Source organism: Brienomyrus brachyistius, chromosome 15 (assembly GCF_023856365.1).
Source record: "Brienomyrus brachyistius isolate T26 chromosome 15, BBRACH_0.4, whole genome shotgun sequence".
Lineage (NCBI taxonomy): Eukaryota > Metazoa > Chordata > Actinopteri > Osteoglossiformes > Mormyridae > Brienomyrus > Brienomyrus brachyistius.
In genome coordinates this window covers 23,637,088-23,657,935 of record NC_064547.1, presented here as the reverse complement: position 1 = coordinate 23,657,935, position 20,848 = coordinate 23,637,088, and the positions used below count along the sequence as shown (strand labels likewise).

Below are 20,848 nucleotides of genomic sequence, written 5' to 3'. Positions count from 1 at the left end.
GAGGGTAGTGTTAACCTAGCAATTGCTCTGCTCATTTACTTCTTTATACAGAAGGTTGGAAACACATCCTGACTAAAGACTTTCACTTTCAAGTAATGAACTTGCAATTTGCAAACAGAACTACAAAGGTGAGTCACATTTTGTTACATACCACTGAGCAACTGCAATTCAGGCACTAACTCCTTGGCTTCTTTGTAACTCTGCTAGCTGCTGCAGGTTGCTTTGAAAACTCATACACCAAACTGCTGACTGTCAGACCTCATTTATAGCAGATATAACGTGGTAAATGGCATTCAACTGTGTAAACCCTAGACACTGTAGTCTGTGAAAATCCCAGGAGAATAGCTGTTTCTGATGTTCCATGTGCAACACCAACAATCACACTGTGTTCAAAATAACTTAGATCAGACCCCTTTGCACTGCAGATGCTGCCCAAGGGAGTGATATGATGCTGTCATTGTGCTTTTAATTACTTAGCTATATAAAATACTCCTGGAACCATGTAATGTGTTAGATAATGAATAAAAAATTGCATCTTGAATATCTGCTGGACATGGAGAGATTCAATTTAAAAGTGGTTCACCTTGATAATCTACCAGAGGTTAGACCTGCTAATATTTACACAATATTTGTGCAAATAATATTTGCCTGGCTTCTAGTCTCATATTTTATTCTTCCTCTTGGAAATCAATATTGAACCTTTCCATATTTTCAAACCGCTCTACGTTTTTATCCCCGTTATGACAATGCTATTATAGGATAATCCTCAGTCATAAATGATCGATATATATATCACTTCCGCAGACATGTCAGGAATTTACATCTCCATGCTATGGAGCTCTTTTACCCTGAGATGCTGTTAAGATTGTCTAACTTTGAGAATACATTCTTTTTAAGAACATACTGTATATACATACATCGAGGACCTTAATGTGTCAATAAAAACTCACGTCAATTTGTTGTAGAAATCACCTTTTTTCAAGCTTAGATTAATGTACAGTATTTGGGTTAAGCAGGAAGGGCGTTTAAATCAAACACACAAACCTGTCCAGCAGTAATAACTTACAGTAGTTTGTTAACCTGCTAAGCTATATGCTTTTGATGACTTTTGGAATTAATAAAACATTTTACTGCGATTTAAATTTCAGAGTGGTGGGGGCTTCTTGCTAGTCTGCTGTTCTCTTTGATGTTTTATCTTTTGGCAAGCTAATAGGAGAAAGTCAACACAAGGCCACCACGGCCATTCATCTGTACAACTAACAGTTCCCAGAATTCACTAGTAAAGGCCTTATTAACACTTAGCAATGCTGTGATGTAGCTCCGAATTTACTTCATGGGAAAGGCTGCCCTCTCTCTTGTATCATAATGAAGAAATAAACTTTGTGCCAATTCAGTCCTGCTGCTGTCAGGTTGAGTGCTATAATAAAGCAGGGAGTGTAATCTGATTCTGCCATCCTTAATACAAACGAAATGTGCTGGGATTTTTGTTAGCTTCTGGTAATTTATGTAGCAGTCAAGCCACAGTGTAATTCGGTGATTGCTCTAAGAACCATCCAATGGGCCACATAAATTCATAGCCCAGCAACAATAAGAGCTCGATGTTTTCAAGCGTTGTTCTAATCTAGTTGTGATTTCATCTATAGGAATGCGCCAGAGTTATTCCGCATGAAAGGGAGGCATACTGGTTGAATGTAGACTGCTTTCTCACAGTTTAACCCTGGAAGCCCTTGGAAGGTTTTTGCTACAGTTGGGAGGGTGAGCAGATCCTTGTGATTAGAATTTGAGGAAGGAGCAGGGACTGTGTTTGGGGAAACAGGCTTTATAAACACAGAGAGGTGAAGCTGAAAGTAAGAAAAGGGTGAGACTGACTCTAGGGCTGGGAAATAAGCCCTGGGAAGTAACACCTGGGCTTTTTGGACACAAGAGCAGGAATCCTGGTACCTGATGACTCCTCCACTGACTTTGGCCCGGGTCCATAAGATCCCTGCCCCACCCAAGCCTGTTATACACCCCCATACTGTTCACAGTGTATTTGTCATCCGTAACACCGTAAGCACCCGCCAGTCAAACCGATTGACGATATTTGGGGAACTCCATTGAATTTTTGCAACAAATGCTGCACGGTTTCACTCAGTGAGCATCCTCAGAGTACCGCGTCCAGCAGGTCCAGTGCTGGACTCAGACCTAACCAACTGCTTGACTTCCGCAAGGTCGTTATTAACTCAGCACCCCTCTACCGACCAGCTCCGCTCTGCAGAGTCACACACTAACATTGCCTACAAACACATCATTCTGGAGTTTGTTCTGAGATCATGGCAACTTGTATGTTCTATCTGCTAATTAATTAAATTTGCTTAATGATGCTTTCTCCTAAAAACAAAGAGACGTCTTTGGTTTTGCTCGGCTCCTGATTTTTCACAACATGTAGTTGTCAAATAATCTTTCACGCGTGACTCAGGCTACTGAATGTCTAATCCGCAATTTGTACTTTCATGTGCAGCTGCAGTTTTAACACTGTAGACATTACTTGTTCTTTATTTCCATAATTAACATGCTGTCAATGCATCACTGCGAGAATGTAACAACTGAGTAACATTTGTTGTGAAATGCTTTCCGTCATTTATAGGCCTCTAACGGTCCAAACACAATTTAGATGAGTTGGTGGCTGTAGATTGACCTTGGTGTGTGTGTGTGTGTGTGTGTATGTCTGTGTGTGTGTGGTCCAGATATACCTTACCTTGTGGGGGCCAAATGTCCCCACAAACGTGATGAATATCTGTTTTTCTTTTCCTTTTGAGGACCAGTTTCCTGGTCCCCATATGGGAAAACTCAATTTTCAAAAAATCCGTGACTGCAATCAAAAAATTTAAAATGCAAAAACTGTTGTATTTTGTTTTGGTACTTATGGTTATGGTTAGGACTGGGTAGGTTAAGGTTGTCATAGTTAGCATTAGCATTCTTCCCATAGTAATTTATGAGCGGTCCCCAAAAACATATGATTACACGACATGTGTGTGTGTGTGTGTGTGTGTGTGTGTGTGCGCGCGCACGCTTGCCTGTGTGCACCCTGTAATAGTTTGGAATTCTGTCTGGAATTTTCCATGCCTTATGCCCAATGTACCTCAGGATAACCTCTGGAACACCGTAGATTTAATTAAATCAATTTTAATTAAATATTTGGGCACAAATATTTGGTAACAACTCAGCTACTACTGAAGTACAAATTATGAAGAAATCATGAACAAATATGTACTTGAAATAAAATAAGTGTCACAATTCATTAATAATGAGTAAACATGAGATCAGCATTTCACTTGTGTTATTCATTACTAGCTTCTTCAGCAGTTCCTTAGTTGTTCCTTCTGTAGTTTACAAATGTTTACAGAATCACCAGATAACACATATACTCCATGGGGTAAATCATATATCACAATTCATTAATGATGAATAAACATGAGATCAAAATGTACCTAAGACTTAGTTTGTGGTTAATTGACACATAAGTACAGTAATAGTATAATACTATATTATTTGTAAGCAATCAAGAAAAGTGACCATAATTTTGGGAATTGGATTACTTAAATAATAATAAACATATTATACAGAATGTTATGTGGTTAATCTGTTTTAAATGTAACGCATAAAGGTAAACCTTTGTGTGGGTAAGTATGTATTTAATTATGTGTGGACCCATACAGAAGAATCTAGAAGGTTTATAATAAACTGCTTTTGGTGAATAAAAGCTTATAGACACAACAGTTTTGACAAGCTTCTACAGCAGTGAAATGGCTGTCATCAGGCCGCCAAAAGCCCGCTGCTGCAGAGTCCTTTGAATTTTTCACGAGTACATATTGCATCATTTTAGAAAAAAACAACAACAAACACGTCCCTTGAAAGACCATGATATTTCCAAAATGTCAAGACATCATTGAATCAAGAATGAATTTAGTCAAAGCTTTCAGCTTTATAATAATTACTTTGTCATTTTTCCTAAATAGTAGCCAGTACAATCAGTCAGCTTCGCTAAGAAACTTTGTTCAAGATTAGCTATGCTCAATGCGGTATATGCAATTTCATAGTTACATTTTGCAGTCCAAATCAAAATGTTTCTTATTTGAACTCCGTCTCTGTATAAACACACATGTAATTGCATTCACAAACGATCTGGTTCCAAAACATTAGACAAACCATTATTAGGACTGATCAGTAACCATAACTGCACTGTTGCTAGCCAGCCTGATCACCCTCTTTGGTATGTCTGCCGGATTATCATCCACATTTTGTTTTCTTTCTCAGTTCTTCATAAAGGTCATCACTGTCCTTAACATGTGACCACATTGTGTGTTATCTAATTTTCTTGCTTTAATGCATTTTGGGACTTGTTTGCTTCACAGCTTGCAAGTTAAGAGCTGTGAGGATAAAAATTCTTCTCGGCGTCACTTGTGCTTAACTGGTGCCCAGGAGCATATGCTGCAAGCGGCTTCAAACGTTGCGGTTTTTCACTGTTGTCAGCGCGGTTATGCTTCACCCTCTGCTGAGTTATAGAGTCACATGACTGCGCATTGCTGGGGAGACTTGGCAAACATGGACGCCGACATCGGATGGGAATGTCGGGATATATGCAGGATGTTCGGGACTGATTGTAGCATTCGAGTTGTGTTCAGAGGGGCCAGACCTCAGACACACACATATATGATTTTACTCTCCCTTCCCATACCTCCCTACTCACCTCCCAGGGGTACACCCCAGTGCTAATGGCTTTTACAGAAGATGAAAATAACAATAGGTAAGTGTGCTTCTGTAAACTGGGTGCCTTGGGCAGTTGTGACCATGCTTGTCCTTTCCGAGAAGGACCTGGGCTGTGTTGCTGTTTAAAGCATCAGAATTACATGTGAGTCGGGGGACCTTTAAAATTCCCTCCAAATATTAACCTGTGGATGGTCAAGCTATGCTTGCAGCCATGTAGCAGAAGATCGGTCTGCAGGTACCTTCTGTCCGCATTCGGCACTCAGGTGACGGCCCTTCCAATCATTAGACTGATGTCTCTCCGATGAGCTGCTTCACTATTACAATCCTCACGTGCGTCGTGTGTGAAATATGTACTCACAGGGTCTGTGGGGGATGTATTGGGTCCTCACACAGCCTTTTTTTAATAGGTAAGCGATCCCTCAGCAATAGAAGGACAACAGTTCCTAATTTATTATGAATTTGTTTCTTTTGAGTCTTGCTTTACGACTTCCCATGTTGGGGCCCTTGTATGTGGCTAAACTCAGCAATAACTGGGCTCGGTAATTCCCGGAGCGCGGAGGCACCGTCTGCTTCCGTCTTCCTAGCCAGACTCAATGCTCCGCTGGACAAAAGGTGACCATGTCACCAGAATTACAGCACGATTCCATTAAGTAATTTTAATGAATAAAGGGGGTCATTGGAAACAGATGCACAAAGAAATAAAACTGTGAAATAAGTCTGCTGTGACATCTAAGCCCATAAACACAGAAACTCGAGAAGGTTAACTTTGTATATGCACTAAACTAAATTCTTAATATGTGAACAAACCGCATCCAGGGTATTCTGGGAATATGGGAGTCACTGGATAGAACACAGCAGACTCATCCTACCGTCATTTAAAAAATACTGCAGACTTTAAATATACTATAAATGCAAATGCATATTTTAAATAAAATGTCCATAAATCTCAAAATAATTAGCTCCCTTGTCTTCTGGTGAGTCAGATCCATACATACTGACTGGTTAGACCATGCCGGTGATGGATAAACAAGATTTAAAAACAATAATGTGAAAATTGGTTCAGTTCAATGATGTATTGATCGGACTCACTTGAAAGAATCCTCTCACACATATAGAGTTGGAAATAGCTACAAGTAAAAAAAAAATAGGAATATGATGTATAATATTGGCAGGGACAACCAATCAGCTAATGCCACAGCATGTAAGTATACCTTAACATCCTAACCTCAATACTTTAATGTTTATTATTATCATATAATTTTTGTTATTAATGTATATTAGAGCCGCTAATGCTGCTTATGAATGTCCTATGAATGCATAATGAAGTTGCAGTTGATGTCAAGGGTTACACAAAGAATTTATCAATTTGATTCACGTCATCATTTACTTTGTGATGTTACATCACCCAGCAGTCCCTTAGCACAAATGCTATACCTCAGGGTTTGTGCGATAGGAAATGTTATTTAATGCAATCGGCAAACAGCTCTAATGATTCTACCATCAGTAATGTTACATCAAAAGAGTTTTCCATCTACCCCATCCTGCACTTATTTAAACCAATCTTTTGGCACAAAAGACTTTTATAAATTTGAAATGGGACCAGCTGGACATCATTTGGCATTTGCACAATGCTGGCCGCTAAAAGATTTTAAAATGATAAATATATTAAAAAGCACACAAACATGTATTCCATCCATCCAAATGTCTTCTGAGGTGCCTTATCTTCAGCCTATTCAGCACAAGGTTACACACACACACACACACACACACACACAGACATAGACATACTATGCATGCAAAAATGTATTTCTTTATGTGAATTTGATACAGTGCCATGGTTGTATTTATGTTAGAAAAAACAAGCAAGCCTCCATGGTTAGCAATGTAGCCTCGCACTCGAGGGTTCCATTCCCAGTCCAGGATCAGCGCGTGGAGTTTACATGTTCCTGCCAACACAAGAGCATATGATTATGGTGCATCAGTCTCTGTCCGTGGCATTGGAAGGAGTTGGGAGGGATGGAATTTGCTCCACTGGTGGGGCGCCACAATCTTCATTACACTTCGGGCAAGAAAGGGCCAAAATGTAACATTGTGCAGTTTGGGTTTGGACCCTGTTTTGCGCAGGAGAGCATATGTTTCGTCTTCACACACTTCATGCGCAGCGAATTGACCTCAGTAGCGCACCGATACGTACTAAAAGAAAAGGAACACGCAGGTAATTATTAACTCTTTTTTGGAGGGGGAGGGGTCTGCTGATATTGGAGGGGTGGGGAGAGCATCCTCCTTTCCCCCCTGTTTCTGATGCCCCTGGTGTCTCTACATTTACAATAGCATATGATATTGGCCCTAAAATGGACTTGTACTGGGTAAGTGGATATAAAAAGACAGTTAGAGGAAGGCACAGTTACAAACACACTTACGCAGCTGGGGCATATTATGCTGAATGCCAGTTAGCAGTATTTGTCAGATATTTAAAAAGGTCTGACATTCAGCACTTTTATATGCGAGATTTTTTTGAGAGCAATTTCCAAATATGCGAAGTAGCTGGCGCTTGAACCGCAGGAACATCGGTCACAGAAAACACAGGATTATTTAATGTGTCAAGGGGAGCAGTCCGAAAATAAATGGCGACACACTCCAAACGCGGACAAGCTGCCCCAGCAAGGCGGAGCAGGGGCCGTAAGCTAGAGCCCCCGATAGGGATAGATGGACACTTAACAGGATAGTTGCTAAATGACCACAAAAGTTCGGCCTCAAAAATTACCGTGGCACTGAATCAGCACCTCTGTGACCCAGTCTCAGCAAAAATGACACGTCGTGAGCCTTGCAACGCCGGAATTTATGGCTGGGCTTTCTCTCGGAAACCGTTTGTATCTAAGGCCAATGCACAAAAAAGCAGAACCGGAACCTAATGACCATAAAAAAAGGTAATATGGTCTGGTGAGTCATCGTTCACCCTGTTTGCGACATCCGGGCCAGTTTATGCTTGCAGAAAGCTAGAGGACGCCCTCCATCCACAATCATTGTCAGTATGGGCAGCTGTCCTGTGGGAGTCACCAGGCCAGATCATTGCTCTGCATGTGTGTATGACGGCCAAGAATGATGATGAGTGTCACATGTACCATTACAGTTTCCTCGCGGTGTCCCATCCCCATATTTGAAAATGGCAATTCTCCCCACACACACTGCTAAGGAAATTCAGCAGTGGTTCTGAGCATTCAGGACAACAGACCGAAACATTATTGAACCTTTAAGAGAAGTTTTGGAGCGCAGAGTGCAAAGTACTTTTCTAACTCCTTCATCCATCAAAGAACTGGAATCTTTTCTTCTTGAAGAATGGTCCGATATCCCACTATACACACTGCAGGACTTGAATGACAGATTTTCAAGAACAATTTAGGGCAAAGGGGTATTCCTCCTGGGCAGCATGGTGGTGCAGTGGTTAGCACTGTTGCCTCACACCTCTGGGACCCAGGTTCGAGTCTCCGCCTGGGTTACGTGTGTGCGGAGTTTGCATGTTCTCCCCATGTCGTCGTGGGGTTTCTTCTGGGTACTCCAGTTTCCCCCCACAGTCCAAAAACAAGCTGAGGCTAATTGGAGTTGCTAAATTGCCCATAGGTGTGCATGTGTGAGTGAATGGTGTGTGAGTGTGCCCTGCGATGGGCTGGCCCCCCATCCGGGGTTGTTCCCTGCCTCGTGCCCATTGCTTCCGGGATAGGCTCCGGACCCCCCGCGACCCAGTAGGATAAGCAGTTTGGAAAATGGATGGATGGGATGGGTATTCCTCCTCTTTATTACCTCCTTGATATTAATATATGGTTCAGTGTTTCTGTTATTTTGTCCACCTCTGAACAAATACTGATTTACACAGAATACGGTGAATACATTTATTATCAGTGATTAAAAACACTTGAACAGCTCAGAGTAGCTGCAGAATCATGAAAGGAGACGAATGTCAAACTGCAGTTTATATGAAACATTCCAACGTGCACTGATCAGCCATAACAGCAAAACCACCTACGTAATATTCTGAAGATCCCTTTCATGCTGCCAAAACTTCTCTGACCCATTGAGGCATGGACTCCACAAGTTCTCTGAAGGTGTTCTGTGGTATCAGGCACCAAGATAATAGCAGCAGATCCTTTTTAAGTCCTGTAGGTTGCGAGGTGGGGCCTCCGTGGATCAGACTTGTTTGTCCAGCACATCCCAGAGACACTCAGTCGGATTGAGATCTGGGGAATTTGGAGGCCAAGTCAACATGTTGAACTGTGTTCCTCAAACCATTGCTGAACAATTTTTGCAGTGTGGCCAGGTGCATTATACTGCTGAAAGAGGCCACTACCATCAGGGAAAACTATTGCTATGAAGGGGTGTACTTGGTCTGCAACAATGTTTAGGTAGGTGGTACATGTCAAAGTAACATCCACATGAATGCCAGGACCCAAGGTTTTGCTGCAGAACATTGCCCAGAGCATCAGACTGCTTTCCTTGAACCATACTTTCTAGTTACTGACCACTGCATATGGGAAAACCCCACAAGACCTGCCATTCTTGAGATGCTCTGACCCAGTCGTCTAGCCATCACAATCTGGTCCTTGTCAAAGTCGCTTAGATTCAAAAACTTGCCCATTTTTCCTGATTCCGACACATCAGCTTCAAGAACTGACTGTTCACTTGCCTAATATATAAAGGCACCCTTAACAGGGGCCATTGTAATGAGATGATCAATGTTATTCACTTCACCTGTCACCTGGTTTTAATGTTATGGCTAAGTATGCTGTGACACAGCATATCACAAATATCCAGCTATGGAAAGCCTGAGTGTTACCAGAAATTCAGTGCGAACTGTTAATCCTGTAGCCAAACAATTAAGTACATAAACATAATCCTAACATGCAGCAATCCTACGTGAAAACACAATTTCATACCGAACCTTAGCATTGACTGAGTATGGAATTATGAAATGCTGGTCTCACGACTGAGTTTAACAAGAAAGTTAAGGTCTGCAGGGAGATAAAGGACTAAGTATTGGGCTAATTTATTATGGAAGATTAAAGTGAATGCAATTCAGTTTGGCAGAGAAATACGGAGTGGGGTAAGTCTCTATAATGAGAAGGTAGGAGGCAATTTCGGACAGTATAAGCAGCTGTAAAAGCATTACATGGAAGCAGCATTTTATCATCTTTGAATCCGCAGACCAGGCAGAGGATGTTAATTATTTATTCCTATCCCACATTCATGTTGTGAGTAGAGATTGTCATACTGTGTACCAAAAGCACTGTGATTCATTTAAACAAGTATCTTTCCAAGGGGTTGGGTGTGAAAGGAAAATTATAAGCAGAGTTATTGCTTTCTGAACAATAGCGTGGATATGTTGGGGGGGAGGGGGGTTGCTGAGCATGGTGAGCGTGTTGCGGGGCTTTGTGGGCGTCTGGGAGGTGTTCTGCTACACCAGGGTGGGAGGAGTTTTTTTTCCCCCTCTAGGTGACAGTTAAAGATACAGAATATCAAATCTGAAGGCATTCAGCTTCAGTTCATGGATAGTCATCCAAGTTGATGGTGGCAGACAGGAGAAGAGGTGATGCAGTAGTCTGCAAAATGTTTAAATAATATGAAAAATGTATATACTATATGTATATTATGTTACAAATGCATGTGACTTTCACTGTAATGCTTATTTGGTGAATATTATTAGGAATATTATTTTTGCATGCTATTTTACAGTAATGGTAAGTGTAGTCTTACATAAATTTTACATTTAATCAGCATAGTTTGTGTAGTGGCCGGGGAATTTGAACAACTCTGGATAAGGGCCAAGCTACCTGGAATGCAAAGTGTGTTGAGTGGCACACTATGTCACTGGTTTGTGAAACTTCCCGTACGAACGTGCTTGTGTGTGTGTGTGTGTGTGTGTGTGTAAGCTGCATATACTACATGGATATTATTATGAGCTGCTATTTTGGCGAGAGAAGTTCTCAGTAACTTTGCCGTGGTTCTATTACAGCATGTAGCCGTTTCCCCCCAACCCATACAGCTTATCAAAAGCTGGAGTTAATGCATTGCAATGCCTTACCGTCCAGAGTGATCATCTGGATTCTTTGAGGCAGCAGACCTTACTCTGCTTAGAGAGCTGCTTTCAGGGCACAAAGCTTCAAAATGCTGGGATAATGTCGTCGACAGGTGGTCTGAATACATCACGTGTGAGGTTAGCTTCCTATTCAGCAGGCTGCATCAATGTTTTCCTAAGTATTTCATGGGTTTCATGACAGTGCATCAAATGATACGTTGATTTTGCTGCCGATATATTGACCAGATCACCTCTATATTATGACAATCTGTAATGTATGGATTTCAGAGGCTCCTCCTACGGAAAGAAAAAATTCTAGGTTTCGTTTAGTTCAGGCTTTGCAGTGGAAGCTTTTTAACATTCAAAACGCTGCTGCTGCTGCTGATGATGATGATGATGATGATGATACATTCTATAACAAACCGCCACTCCATGGAGGGTTGATGACGCCATTCACATGGCTGAATCCCCTTTCATATTCAGCTGCACTCACCAGCATAATGCTCTGAATATTGACCAGAGGCACCAAACTATCTCCCATAGCTTTGCTATTCTCCCCCTAATCCCCGGGCCCTTCAAGCGATTCCCTTGATTTGAGTGTAAACCATTGAACAAGCTGCTTAATGCCAGTCTCCCTGTAATTTCCACTTTGAACCGTTACCCGCTCAGAGCTTTCTACCGCCCCCTGGAGTTTGTCGCCAGTAAAACGATTCCCTTCATCAGCCTGCCAGCTTTTCGCCAAAGCAGTTTCTTGAAGTTGCATTTTCAGGGATAATTGTGATATTACCTGTAAAATGTCAGTGCATTAATGCTGAGGAACTCCTCTGACATTAGTCTCCTGTACCTTTTTCTTTGTTCCATTCTGTCACCTCCTCGTCCGCAGCGCAGAAGTGAAAGCGGAGTGCTTTGTGTGACCTCCGCACAGCTTCACCGGGGCTGGCTCAGAGTCAGACATCAAGCACTCTCCCAGTCTTTTGCAGAAGGATGTTAAGTTCTGCTTTCAGCGCTAATTCCTGTACTTTTCCTTTTTTTACGTGCCTCGTTATGAAGTGAGTTAAGTTTGTCCATAAAAGACATAAAGTGGCTAATGCCATTTACCTCTTTATCCGTATCTCCTGCTGCCAGTTCCACTGTGTGTTTGAGACGGAGCCAGAGCATAATTTGTGGGCTTTGCAGCGTACAGCTTGCAAATCCACACTCCTTGCCCAGCGTAACACTGGCACAATGATATGCTGCTTCTTACGTTTTTCCTGTTTGAACCTTCCTTTGAACGTTCCTTCATATAAAGAAGAGTTCTTTAAAATAAAGCAGGAAAACTTTAAAGATGGCTGAACATCATTCATATGACCCACATATAATAATTAATATGTTTTTCCCAGTCATTTTACACAAACAGAGGATTTTTAAGAGCAGTCGATAGACATTTCCTAAGTGCTAAGCTTGGCAGCAGGTAGCACATAAACCCAGTGAATATGTATATGAAATGTGCATAATAAACCTGTTGTTTTGATGCAGCAATACCATAGGCCACCCCCAGGATCTCAGAAAACCTCCAGTTTTTAAAAACAGCCCCTGCCTGCGTCTCATTCCAATTGGCCGAATTCGGCCACACCGTAATCCTTATTAAAAACGTCAGCACCGGCCTGTGGTGGACAGATTGGGGATATTTGCGATGCAGAAACAGGTGCGGCTTGCCTGGGACCCCACGAGCACCCAAGTGGGGTCCGGGAACAGACTCTTCTCATCGGCTGCCCATGACCGCTCTTCCCAGCGAGCACCTGGGCTCCAATCCAATAGTCATTTGTGTCAAGGAAGAGCCTGATTTGCACCCCATGATTGTCAGGCACCTCTAATGAACGGAGGCATGAGCCACAGATCACTCAGACGACTCCGATAGACGTTGGGGACGGCTCAACGTTAACCCCCCGCATCACGGGGACGGACAGATGGCCGACGGTGGCACAGGATGGCTCTTCATCCTCATAAGTTCATCTATGCACTTATGTGGACCATTTCCTCTCTTCATCACGCTGTAATTTTCATTCTGACTGATTCCCAGGGTGCCTTGTTTTCAGCCACAATGTGAAATTGGCTCAGTTCTCCACCCATAATTTATTGTACTTTAATCCGCCGTGCTCATGTAGAGCTAAAGGGTCTATATTTCATTTGACTTGATCTCGTAACAGCATTATTGAGGCCATTATGACCTGCTCTGAATTATCAGTACATGTGGAAACAGAGCGACTTCCTGTTCACAAGGGCCGTTACACCTGGAAAGGTGTGTCCCTTCACAAGGGGACAGAACCTGAGCTCATGGGTGACATAAACCCCATAGATCATGTACCTGCTGTCAGTCATAACAGAGGATGCATCTGTCAAGAAAGGTGTTGCAGAGAAATTAATTTGCACATTAAATTTTGTTTTTTAGGCTGTTTTTATGCAAGTTTTTTTTTTTATTTTTTTATCCAGCACGATTTTTTTTTCAGTTGTAAGGACTTGGAAGGTTCAGTGTGTGTCTGAAATGGGCTTCCCTTTGTTCTATTAAATTACGCAGGTGAACAGGTAAATTTTTATTTATCAGGAAGGACCATATCAACATGGTAAAACTACCTGCAAAACAAACATCCATCCATCTTCCACAATCGTCAAAAACCTGAATGTAGCCAAGTGGGGAAAATTGATCCCTTTGCCCTATTGGTTCCCCTGTGTTTTGGGTGGGGCTTAGCGCTATATAAAGGGTGGATTCGGTTAGGTATGGTGCTGACGCAGTTCCTGTTGCTGGCGGTGGAAGCAGCAGCTGTGCTGTGAGTGGGCAGGGGGTTAATTGGTTTCCGTAACCATCCCTTAGCCATTGGTTGCGGTATACTGATCGCATGGTTGGGGAAATGCATGCCGCTGGGGAGTTGCGTCCTGTTGCTGTTGGGGAGGTGGTGAAGGCAGCCCCAGCAGTGGTTTAAGTCTTCCGGTTGGTGGTATGTATATCGGGGAGATTAGCGGGGTATTTAGTTGTTAGCGTGGCCTGTAAGTATTTTAATATATTGCAGGTTTACTGGGGAACGTGGACCTCGCCGCTGTTTTGTCTGTCTGGTTACCAGTGATCGACATCTGTGCATCCTGTGGAGAACGTGGATTCGTGGGGTGGCCAGAGCGGGACTTTGGTGCCAGGAGTTGCTCGGAGTGCTGCTATTCCGCTGCCGATTGCGGCATCTAGTCCATGCATATACTGCCTCAAGATTTTGTATTTTGGTTGTTTTGGTATGTTTTATTTTATTGCATGTATTAATTATTTGTGTGCCTTGGTTTGTTAATTTATTTTGATTGTGATGTTGTATTTATCTTGGGGGCGGTTAAGCAGGCCTAGCGGGGTAATGGAAAGTGGCGGTACCCTACTAACCTGGTGTCTTGTTCCCTTATCTGTGTTTCAGGGCTAGTAGCCTTGCGCAGCACCCGCCTGGTGTATGGTGGACGTCACCCGTGTGCGTGTGCTGTAAAGTCACCGGTGTTGGTGTATTACGCCGGGTGCGGGGTTGATGGCAGGGATTGGGCGCCTACGGGGTTTTAGATTTATGGTGTGGATTATTGAACCTTTGCATTGAATGTAATAAAACAAATAACTTTTACTGGCTCGCGTCTCTGGCCCTTTCCGGTGATTCGAACCTGTGTGCTGTTTTGAGGGTTGGGGTGTTAGGGTCCCCAGGGCAGTGTCCCTGGGGTGGCGTAGTCGGCTACTCATAGGGGAAAAAAAGGGGTATTATAGATCGCTAGGCCACATTCTGGCGTAGTCGGCAGGATCACCGGATCAAGGGTGGAGACGTGTTTCAGCTTAGTGCTTGGTTGACAGACAAGACAGCGGCAGGTCCAATTAGGTGGTAGTTGATTGAGGGCTTTATCGGTTGGTTAGGGAGTTTTCCATCGGGTCCATTATGGATGAGGAACTGCGGCAATTGCGCGAGCAGGTTGCGCGGCTGGAAGCGGAGAATGAGTGGTTGCAGCAAGAGAGGGTGGTTGATAGGCCATCGGGCAGTACCTCGGGACAGTCTAATCTTCGGGGTGTGTCCCTTGCGGCTGGGGCCATGGCTCCTGGGGTCGAGCGAGTGGTGTTGTTTTCTAGGGACAGGAAATGCCCCATGTTTAGGGGTAGGTTAGGGCTCAGTATATATGAGTGGGTGGAGGAGGTTCAAGCCTGCATTCGGGCCCGTCAAATAGCCCTCGCTGACCAGGCCCTCTTTATGATGGACCATCTGGAAGGGGAGGCTAGGGAAGAAATTAAATATCGGCCCCGGGAGGACAGGGAAAACCCAGAGAGGATTATTGCCATCTTGCAGGAATTGTATGGGTGCAAACAGTCTTACGTGGCCTTACAGGAGGCCTTCTTCTCCAGGCGCCAGCAGGAGGGGGAAGGGTTGCAGGAGTTTTCCTTAGCTTTGCTGAGTTTGATGGGGAAGGTTACCCAAGCTGCCCCTGGTGCCGTGCCCAATGCGGAGGTTCTGTTGCGTGACCAGTTTATTGAATACGTGAGGGATGGGGCATTGCGCCGGGAGCTGAAACGGTTTGTGCGACATCAGCCTACTGCTACCTTGTTGGATGCTCGCAGTGAAGCGATTAGGTGGGAACGGGAGGGTACGCCTAGTGTTACTCGGGGGCGTAGTTACTCATTCCCTGAGGTGAGTGGTATTCAGTATGGGGTGCATGGGGCCTCCGTTAATAGTCCCAGTCGGTCTTGGGTGGCTGACTTGGGGGAGCTTAAGGAGTTGGTAAAGCGACAACAGGACCAGCTCAGTCAACTGGCCCAAAACTTGCAAGCTTTGCAGAGCCAGCATGGTCATTCCTCCTCCAGGGCCCAGGTGATATGTCGTCGATGTCATCAACCGGGCCACTATGCTAGGGAATGTGAGAGGGAGAGGGTTCCTCCTCGTCCAGTACGGCCTGGGGACGCCAGGACTCAAGGTCCTAAGCAGTCGGAAAACTAGCGCCCACCGCACTGTTGGGTCCCTGTGCGGTTGGGGCTGATGTGGGCCCAGAAGTTGTACCGAGTCGGGGAAGTCCCCGGTTTAGGTTGATGTCAAAGTGCCCCAATATAGAGGTGGTGATACAGGGTATTCCAGTTTCCTGTTTACTGGATACTGGGTCCATGGTATCGACCATTCGGGAGAGTTTTTTTAGGGAGCATTTCGAGCTAGGGGGTCCCGCTCGTCTTCAGTCCTGCCATTGGCTGCAACTGCGGGCAGCGAATGGGCTGGCTATTCCATATTTGGGGTATTTGGAGCTTGATGTAGAATTGGGGGGTACAGTGATCCCACGTTGTGGGGTATTGGTTGTAAAGGACCCTCCAGGTCCTCTGCCTCCCCAGGTTCCAGGAGTGTTAGGGATGAACGTGATTAGTAGGTGTTATGAGGAATTATTTGGGCAGCATGGGGCTGAGTTGTTCAGTCAACCCTCAGTGTCCGGGGCTGATGGTGGCCTTGTGCAGGCCCTTCAGCAGTGTCATGCAGTATCAACTCAGCGGAGTCAACATCAGCTATCTAAGGTACGGGTGCGGGGGAAGGGTGCTTGTCGTGTTCCCGGGGGCACTATGAAGCTGGTTGCTGTTACCTGTGCTGAACATCTGGCAGGTCAGTCAGTGCTGTATGAACCCCCAGAGTCTGGGCTGCCCGCGGGGTTACTGGCGTCTGTTTCCTTAGTGCGGGTAGTGGGGGGTATGGCCTATATCCCAGTCGTTAATGTGGGGAAGTCAGATGTTCTGCTCTTTTCAAGGACGCCTATAGGTCACTTGAGTCAAGTCCATATGGTCGACTTACCCCCTGGTGTTACGGAGGAGCCGATTGAAGCAGCGTTGGTTGCTGCTCAGACTGCCTCTACGTCCGGATTGGATTCGATCAGTCAGCTAGAGTTGCCAGGGTTGACAGAGAGTGAACAGACCCAGGTGAGGTCTTTGTTGTGTCGGTATGGGTCTGTTTTTGCCAGTCATGACAGGGACCTGGGGTGTACAAGTCTATTGACGCATAGCATTCCGTTGGTGGATGAGGTTCCAGTAAGACAACGCTACCGTCGTATTCCACCTTCGGAGTATGAGGCAGTTAAGACGCATATCCATCAGCTGCTGGAAGCACAGATTATTCGGGAAAGTAGTAGTCCATACGCTTCCCCGATTGTGCTGGTGAAGAAGAAGGATGGTAGTTTGCGGTTATGTGTAGACTACCGCCTTCTTAACAGCAAGACTCGTAAAGATGCATTTCCTCTTCCTCGTATCGAGGAGTCGTTGGATGCATTGACAGGGGCCAGGTGGTTTTCCACCTTAGATCTGGCCAGTGGATACAATCAGGTACCGGTGGCGGAGGGTGATAAGGCTAAGACTGCTTTCTGCACACCCTTTGGATTGTTTGAATGGAATCGGATGCCTTTTGGCTTATGTAATGCTCCGAGTACCTTCCAGCGTCTCATGGAACGGTTGTTCGGGGACCAGCAGTGTCAGTCCCTGCTTCTGTACTTGGATGACATTGTAGTGTTTTCATCTAGTGTGTCCCAGCACTTGCAGCGGCTGGAACTGGTGTTGGAGCGGTTACAGCAGGAGGGACTCAAGGCTAAATTAGAGAAGTGTGTCTTCTTCCAGCAGGAGGTAAGGTATTTGGGCCATGTCATCTCGAACCAGGGGGTGGCTACGGATCCCAGTAAGATCGATGCCGTGGCTAATTGGCGCCGACCCACTGCAGTGTCAGAGCTACGGTCCTTTTTGGGGTTCGCTAGCTATTACCGGCGTTTTGTGGAAGGTTTCGCTAAGTTAGCTGCTCCACTCCATCGACTGGTGGCTGAAGTAACGGGCACCAAACATCGGAGGGCTCCTGCTGGTAATTTCATGGCTGCTTGGACCGGGGAGTGTGAGCAGAGTTTTGAGGCCCTTAAGGATAAGCTTACCCGGGCACCGGTGTTAGCCTATGCAGATTTCTCTCTTCCCTTCATTCTAGAGGTGGATGCCAGTCATTGTGGATTGGGGGCCATCCTCTCCCAGGAGCAGGATGGTAAGGTGAGACCAATAGCTTATGCGAGCCGTACTCTTCGCCCCCCGGAACGCAATATGTCTAACTATAGCTCCATGAAGCTGGAGTTTGTGGCACTCAGGTGGGCAATGGTGGAGAAGTTCCGGGAATATCTTTTGGGGAACAAGTGTGTTATTTATACAGACAATAATCCACTTAGTTACCTGTTGAGTGCTAAACTTGGGGCTACGGAGCAGCGGTGGGCGTCACAGTTGGCGATCTTTGATTTTGAGATCAAGTACCGGTCAGGCCGAGTTAATCAAAATGCAGACGCACTGTCGCGACAGTATTGTCTGGAACCTGAGGAAGGGGTTTTGGCAGCCTCCGGTACGGTTTTTCCGCAGGCTTTGCAGGCTGCTTTGCGCTTGGAGTCTGTGGCTATACAAGCAATGGTTTCCGCACTTCCTTGCTCTAATTTGGTAGATCTGGCTGCTTTGCAGGGAGCAGATATAGAGCTGCGGACAGCGATGGCTTTCTGGACACGGCAGAAACGCCCCTCTTTAGAGGAGCGCCAGCAGCTCACTAAGCCTGTCCTTACACTGCTGCGTCAGTGGGAGCGGTTGGTGATGAAGGATGGGGTTTTACATCGTCGGGTTTTGTCGCCGGCTGGAAAAGAGCCCGTTTTTCAGCTTGTGGTGCCGACAGTGTTGCGTTGGCAGGTTTTCGTTCAGTTACATCAGGCACATGGCCACCAGGGTATCGAGCGCACCCTTGAGCTGATACGGCAGCGCTGTTATTGGCCAGGTATGTTCGCAGAGGTGACCCGTTGGTGTCAGGAGTGTGAACGGTGTCAGGTGGCCAAGGACTCGCAACCAGTGGTGCAGAGTTTTTGGGGCCACTTGGTGGCCTCGCGCCCTAATGAAATCTTAGCCATGGATTTTACATCTTTGGAGCCCTCTAAGGGTGGGTACGAGAGTGTTCTCGTAATGACAGATGTGTTTAGTAAGTTTACACAGGCAGTGCCCACTCGGGACCAGTGTGCTTCAACGGTGGCTCAGGTACTGGTGAACGAATGGTTTTACAAGTTCGGGGTTCCCAGTCGGTTGCATTCCGACCAAGGCCGGAGCTTTGAAAGTGGAATCATTCGGCAATTGTGCCAGCTGTATCAGGTGGAGAAGTCACGGACAACTCCATATCACCCAGAAGGTAATGGTCAGTGTGAGCGGTTTAACCGCACTCTGCACAATTTGTTGCGTACTCTGCCACCTTCTCGGAAGAGGGATTGGGTGTCTTGTTTACCTCAGTTGCTCTTTTGCTATAACACCACACCTCATCAGGCAACCGGAGAGGCCCCTCATTTCCTGATGTTTGGGCAGGAACCCTGGTTACCCGTGGATTTTCTGCTTGGGCGGGTCCCCGAGCCCAAGCCCGGGACGGTTCAGGAATGGGTGGTGGAACATCAGACTAGACTCCTGGTGGCTTTTGAAGGGGCTAAGGACCGATTGAGAGCAGCAGCGGACCGACGTAAGACGGCGCATGATTGTCGTGTGCGAGGTTCTCCCTTAGTGGATGGTCAAGTAGTGTATCTGCGGGATTGTGGGGTTAGGGGCAGGCATAAAATTCAAGATGTGTGGAGTTCAAAGTTGTATCAGGTGGTGCGAGCCCCACGAGAGGGTGGCTCGGTATATACAATTGCACCAGTTGAAGATTTGACTAAGACTAGGCAGGTACATCGCAGTCTTTTGAAGGCCCAAGTCCAAGCAGAACCCGGGGTAGGTGCCCCTGTGGAGATTCCTGAGGAGGAAGTGGTTTCTTCCCCTTTAGAGAGGGAAGTTGAGATGGGGGACTGGTGTCTGCGGATGGTTGAGGCCCCAGGAGCGCCTGTGGAGTTAGTAGGGTTAGGTGCTACTGGGTCCTCGGTGATTGGTAGGCAAGTAGGAGGGGAGGGAGTTCCCCCGCTGACTTCAGGTAGTGTCTCTGGGGGGGTGCCAGGTAGGGGAGCTGTACGAAGGACCACTCGGCCTACTGCTGGACAGCACTCTAACATTCATCATTTGCCACGGGCAGCAGGGGCCCCAGTGAATGATCCGGGTGGGCCACCCGATGTTAGTTTGCAGTCAGTGACGGGGTTGTTTCGACCTTGGAGTTGACCAGTCTTTCCAGGGTTAGTATTGTTCATTGCCGGGGCGACAATGCAAAGGGCGGGGGTGGAATGTAGCCAAGTGGGGAAAATTGATCCCTTTGCCCTATTGGTTCCCCTGTGTTTTGGGTGGGGCTTAGCGCTATATAAAGGGTGGATTCGGTTAGGTATGGTGCTGACGCAGTTCCTGTTGCTGGCGGTGGAAGCAGCAGCTGTGCTGTGAGTGGGCAGGGGGTTAATTGGTTTCCGTAACCATCCCTTAGCCATTGGTTGCGGTATACTGATCGCATGGTTGGGGAAATGCATGCCGCTGGGGAGTTGCGTCCTGTTGCTGTTGGGGAGGTGGTGAAGGCAGCCCCAGCAGTGGTTTAAGTCTTCCGGTTGGTGGTATGTATATCGGGGAGATTAGCGGGGTATTTAGTTGTTAGCGTGGCCTGTAAGTATTTTAATATATTGCAGGTTTACTGGGGAACGTGGACCTCGCCGCTGTTTTGTCTGTCTGGTTACCAGTGATCGACATCTGTGCATCCTGTGGAGAACGTGGATTCGTGGGGTGGCCAGAGCGGGACTTTGGTGCCAGGAGTTGCTCGGAGTGCTGCTATTCCGCTGCCGATTGCGGCATCTAGTCCATGCATATACTGCCTCAAGATTTTGTATTTTGGTTGTTTTGGTATGTTTTATTTTATTGCATGTATTAATTATTTGTGTGCCTTGGTTTGTTAATTTATTTTGATTGTGATGTTGTATTTATCTTGGGGGCGGTTAAGCAGGCCTAGCGGGGTAATGGAAAGTGGCGGTACCCTACTAACCTGGTGTCTTGTTCCCTTATCTGTGTTTCAGGGCTAGTAGCCTTGCGCAGCACCCGCCTGGTGTATGGTGGACGTCACCCGTGTGCGTGTGCTGTAAAGTCACCGGTGT

General features: G+C 45.8%; 1 protein-coding gene across 3 annotated transcripts; it reads left to right on the top strand.

Moving 5' to 3' along the window:
• The first annotated feature begins 13,476 nt into the window (after window positions 1-13,476).
• Window positions 13,477-16,112, top strand: LOC125709115 (uncharacterized). Of its 3 annotated transcripts, XM_048977216.1 has the most exons (3): window positions 13,477-13,788; window positions 13,861-14,071; window positions 14,242-16,112. In XM_048977216.1, the coding sequence occupies exon 3, from the start codon at window positions 14,740-14,742 to the stop codon at window positions 15,784-15,786; it is 1,047 nt and encodes a 348-aa protein (XP_048833173.1). In that variant the 5' UTR covers window positions 13,477-13,788; window positions 13,861-14,071; window positions 14,242-14,739; the 3' UTR covers window positions 15,787-16,112. The 3 variants fall into 3 exon arrangements, with proteins under 3 accessions (XP_048833173.1, XP_048833174.1, XP_048833172.1); XM_048977217.1 differs by having other exon boundaries at window positions 13,477-13,781; window positions 13,861-16,112; XM_048977215.1 differs by having other exon boundaries at window positions 13,861-16,112.
• Window positions 16,113-20,848: the final 4,736 nt, after the last annotated feature.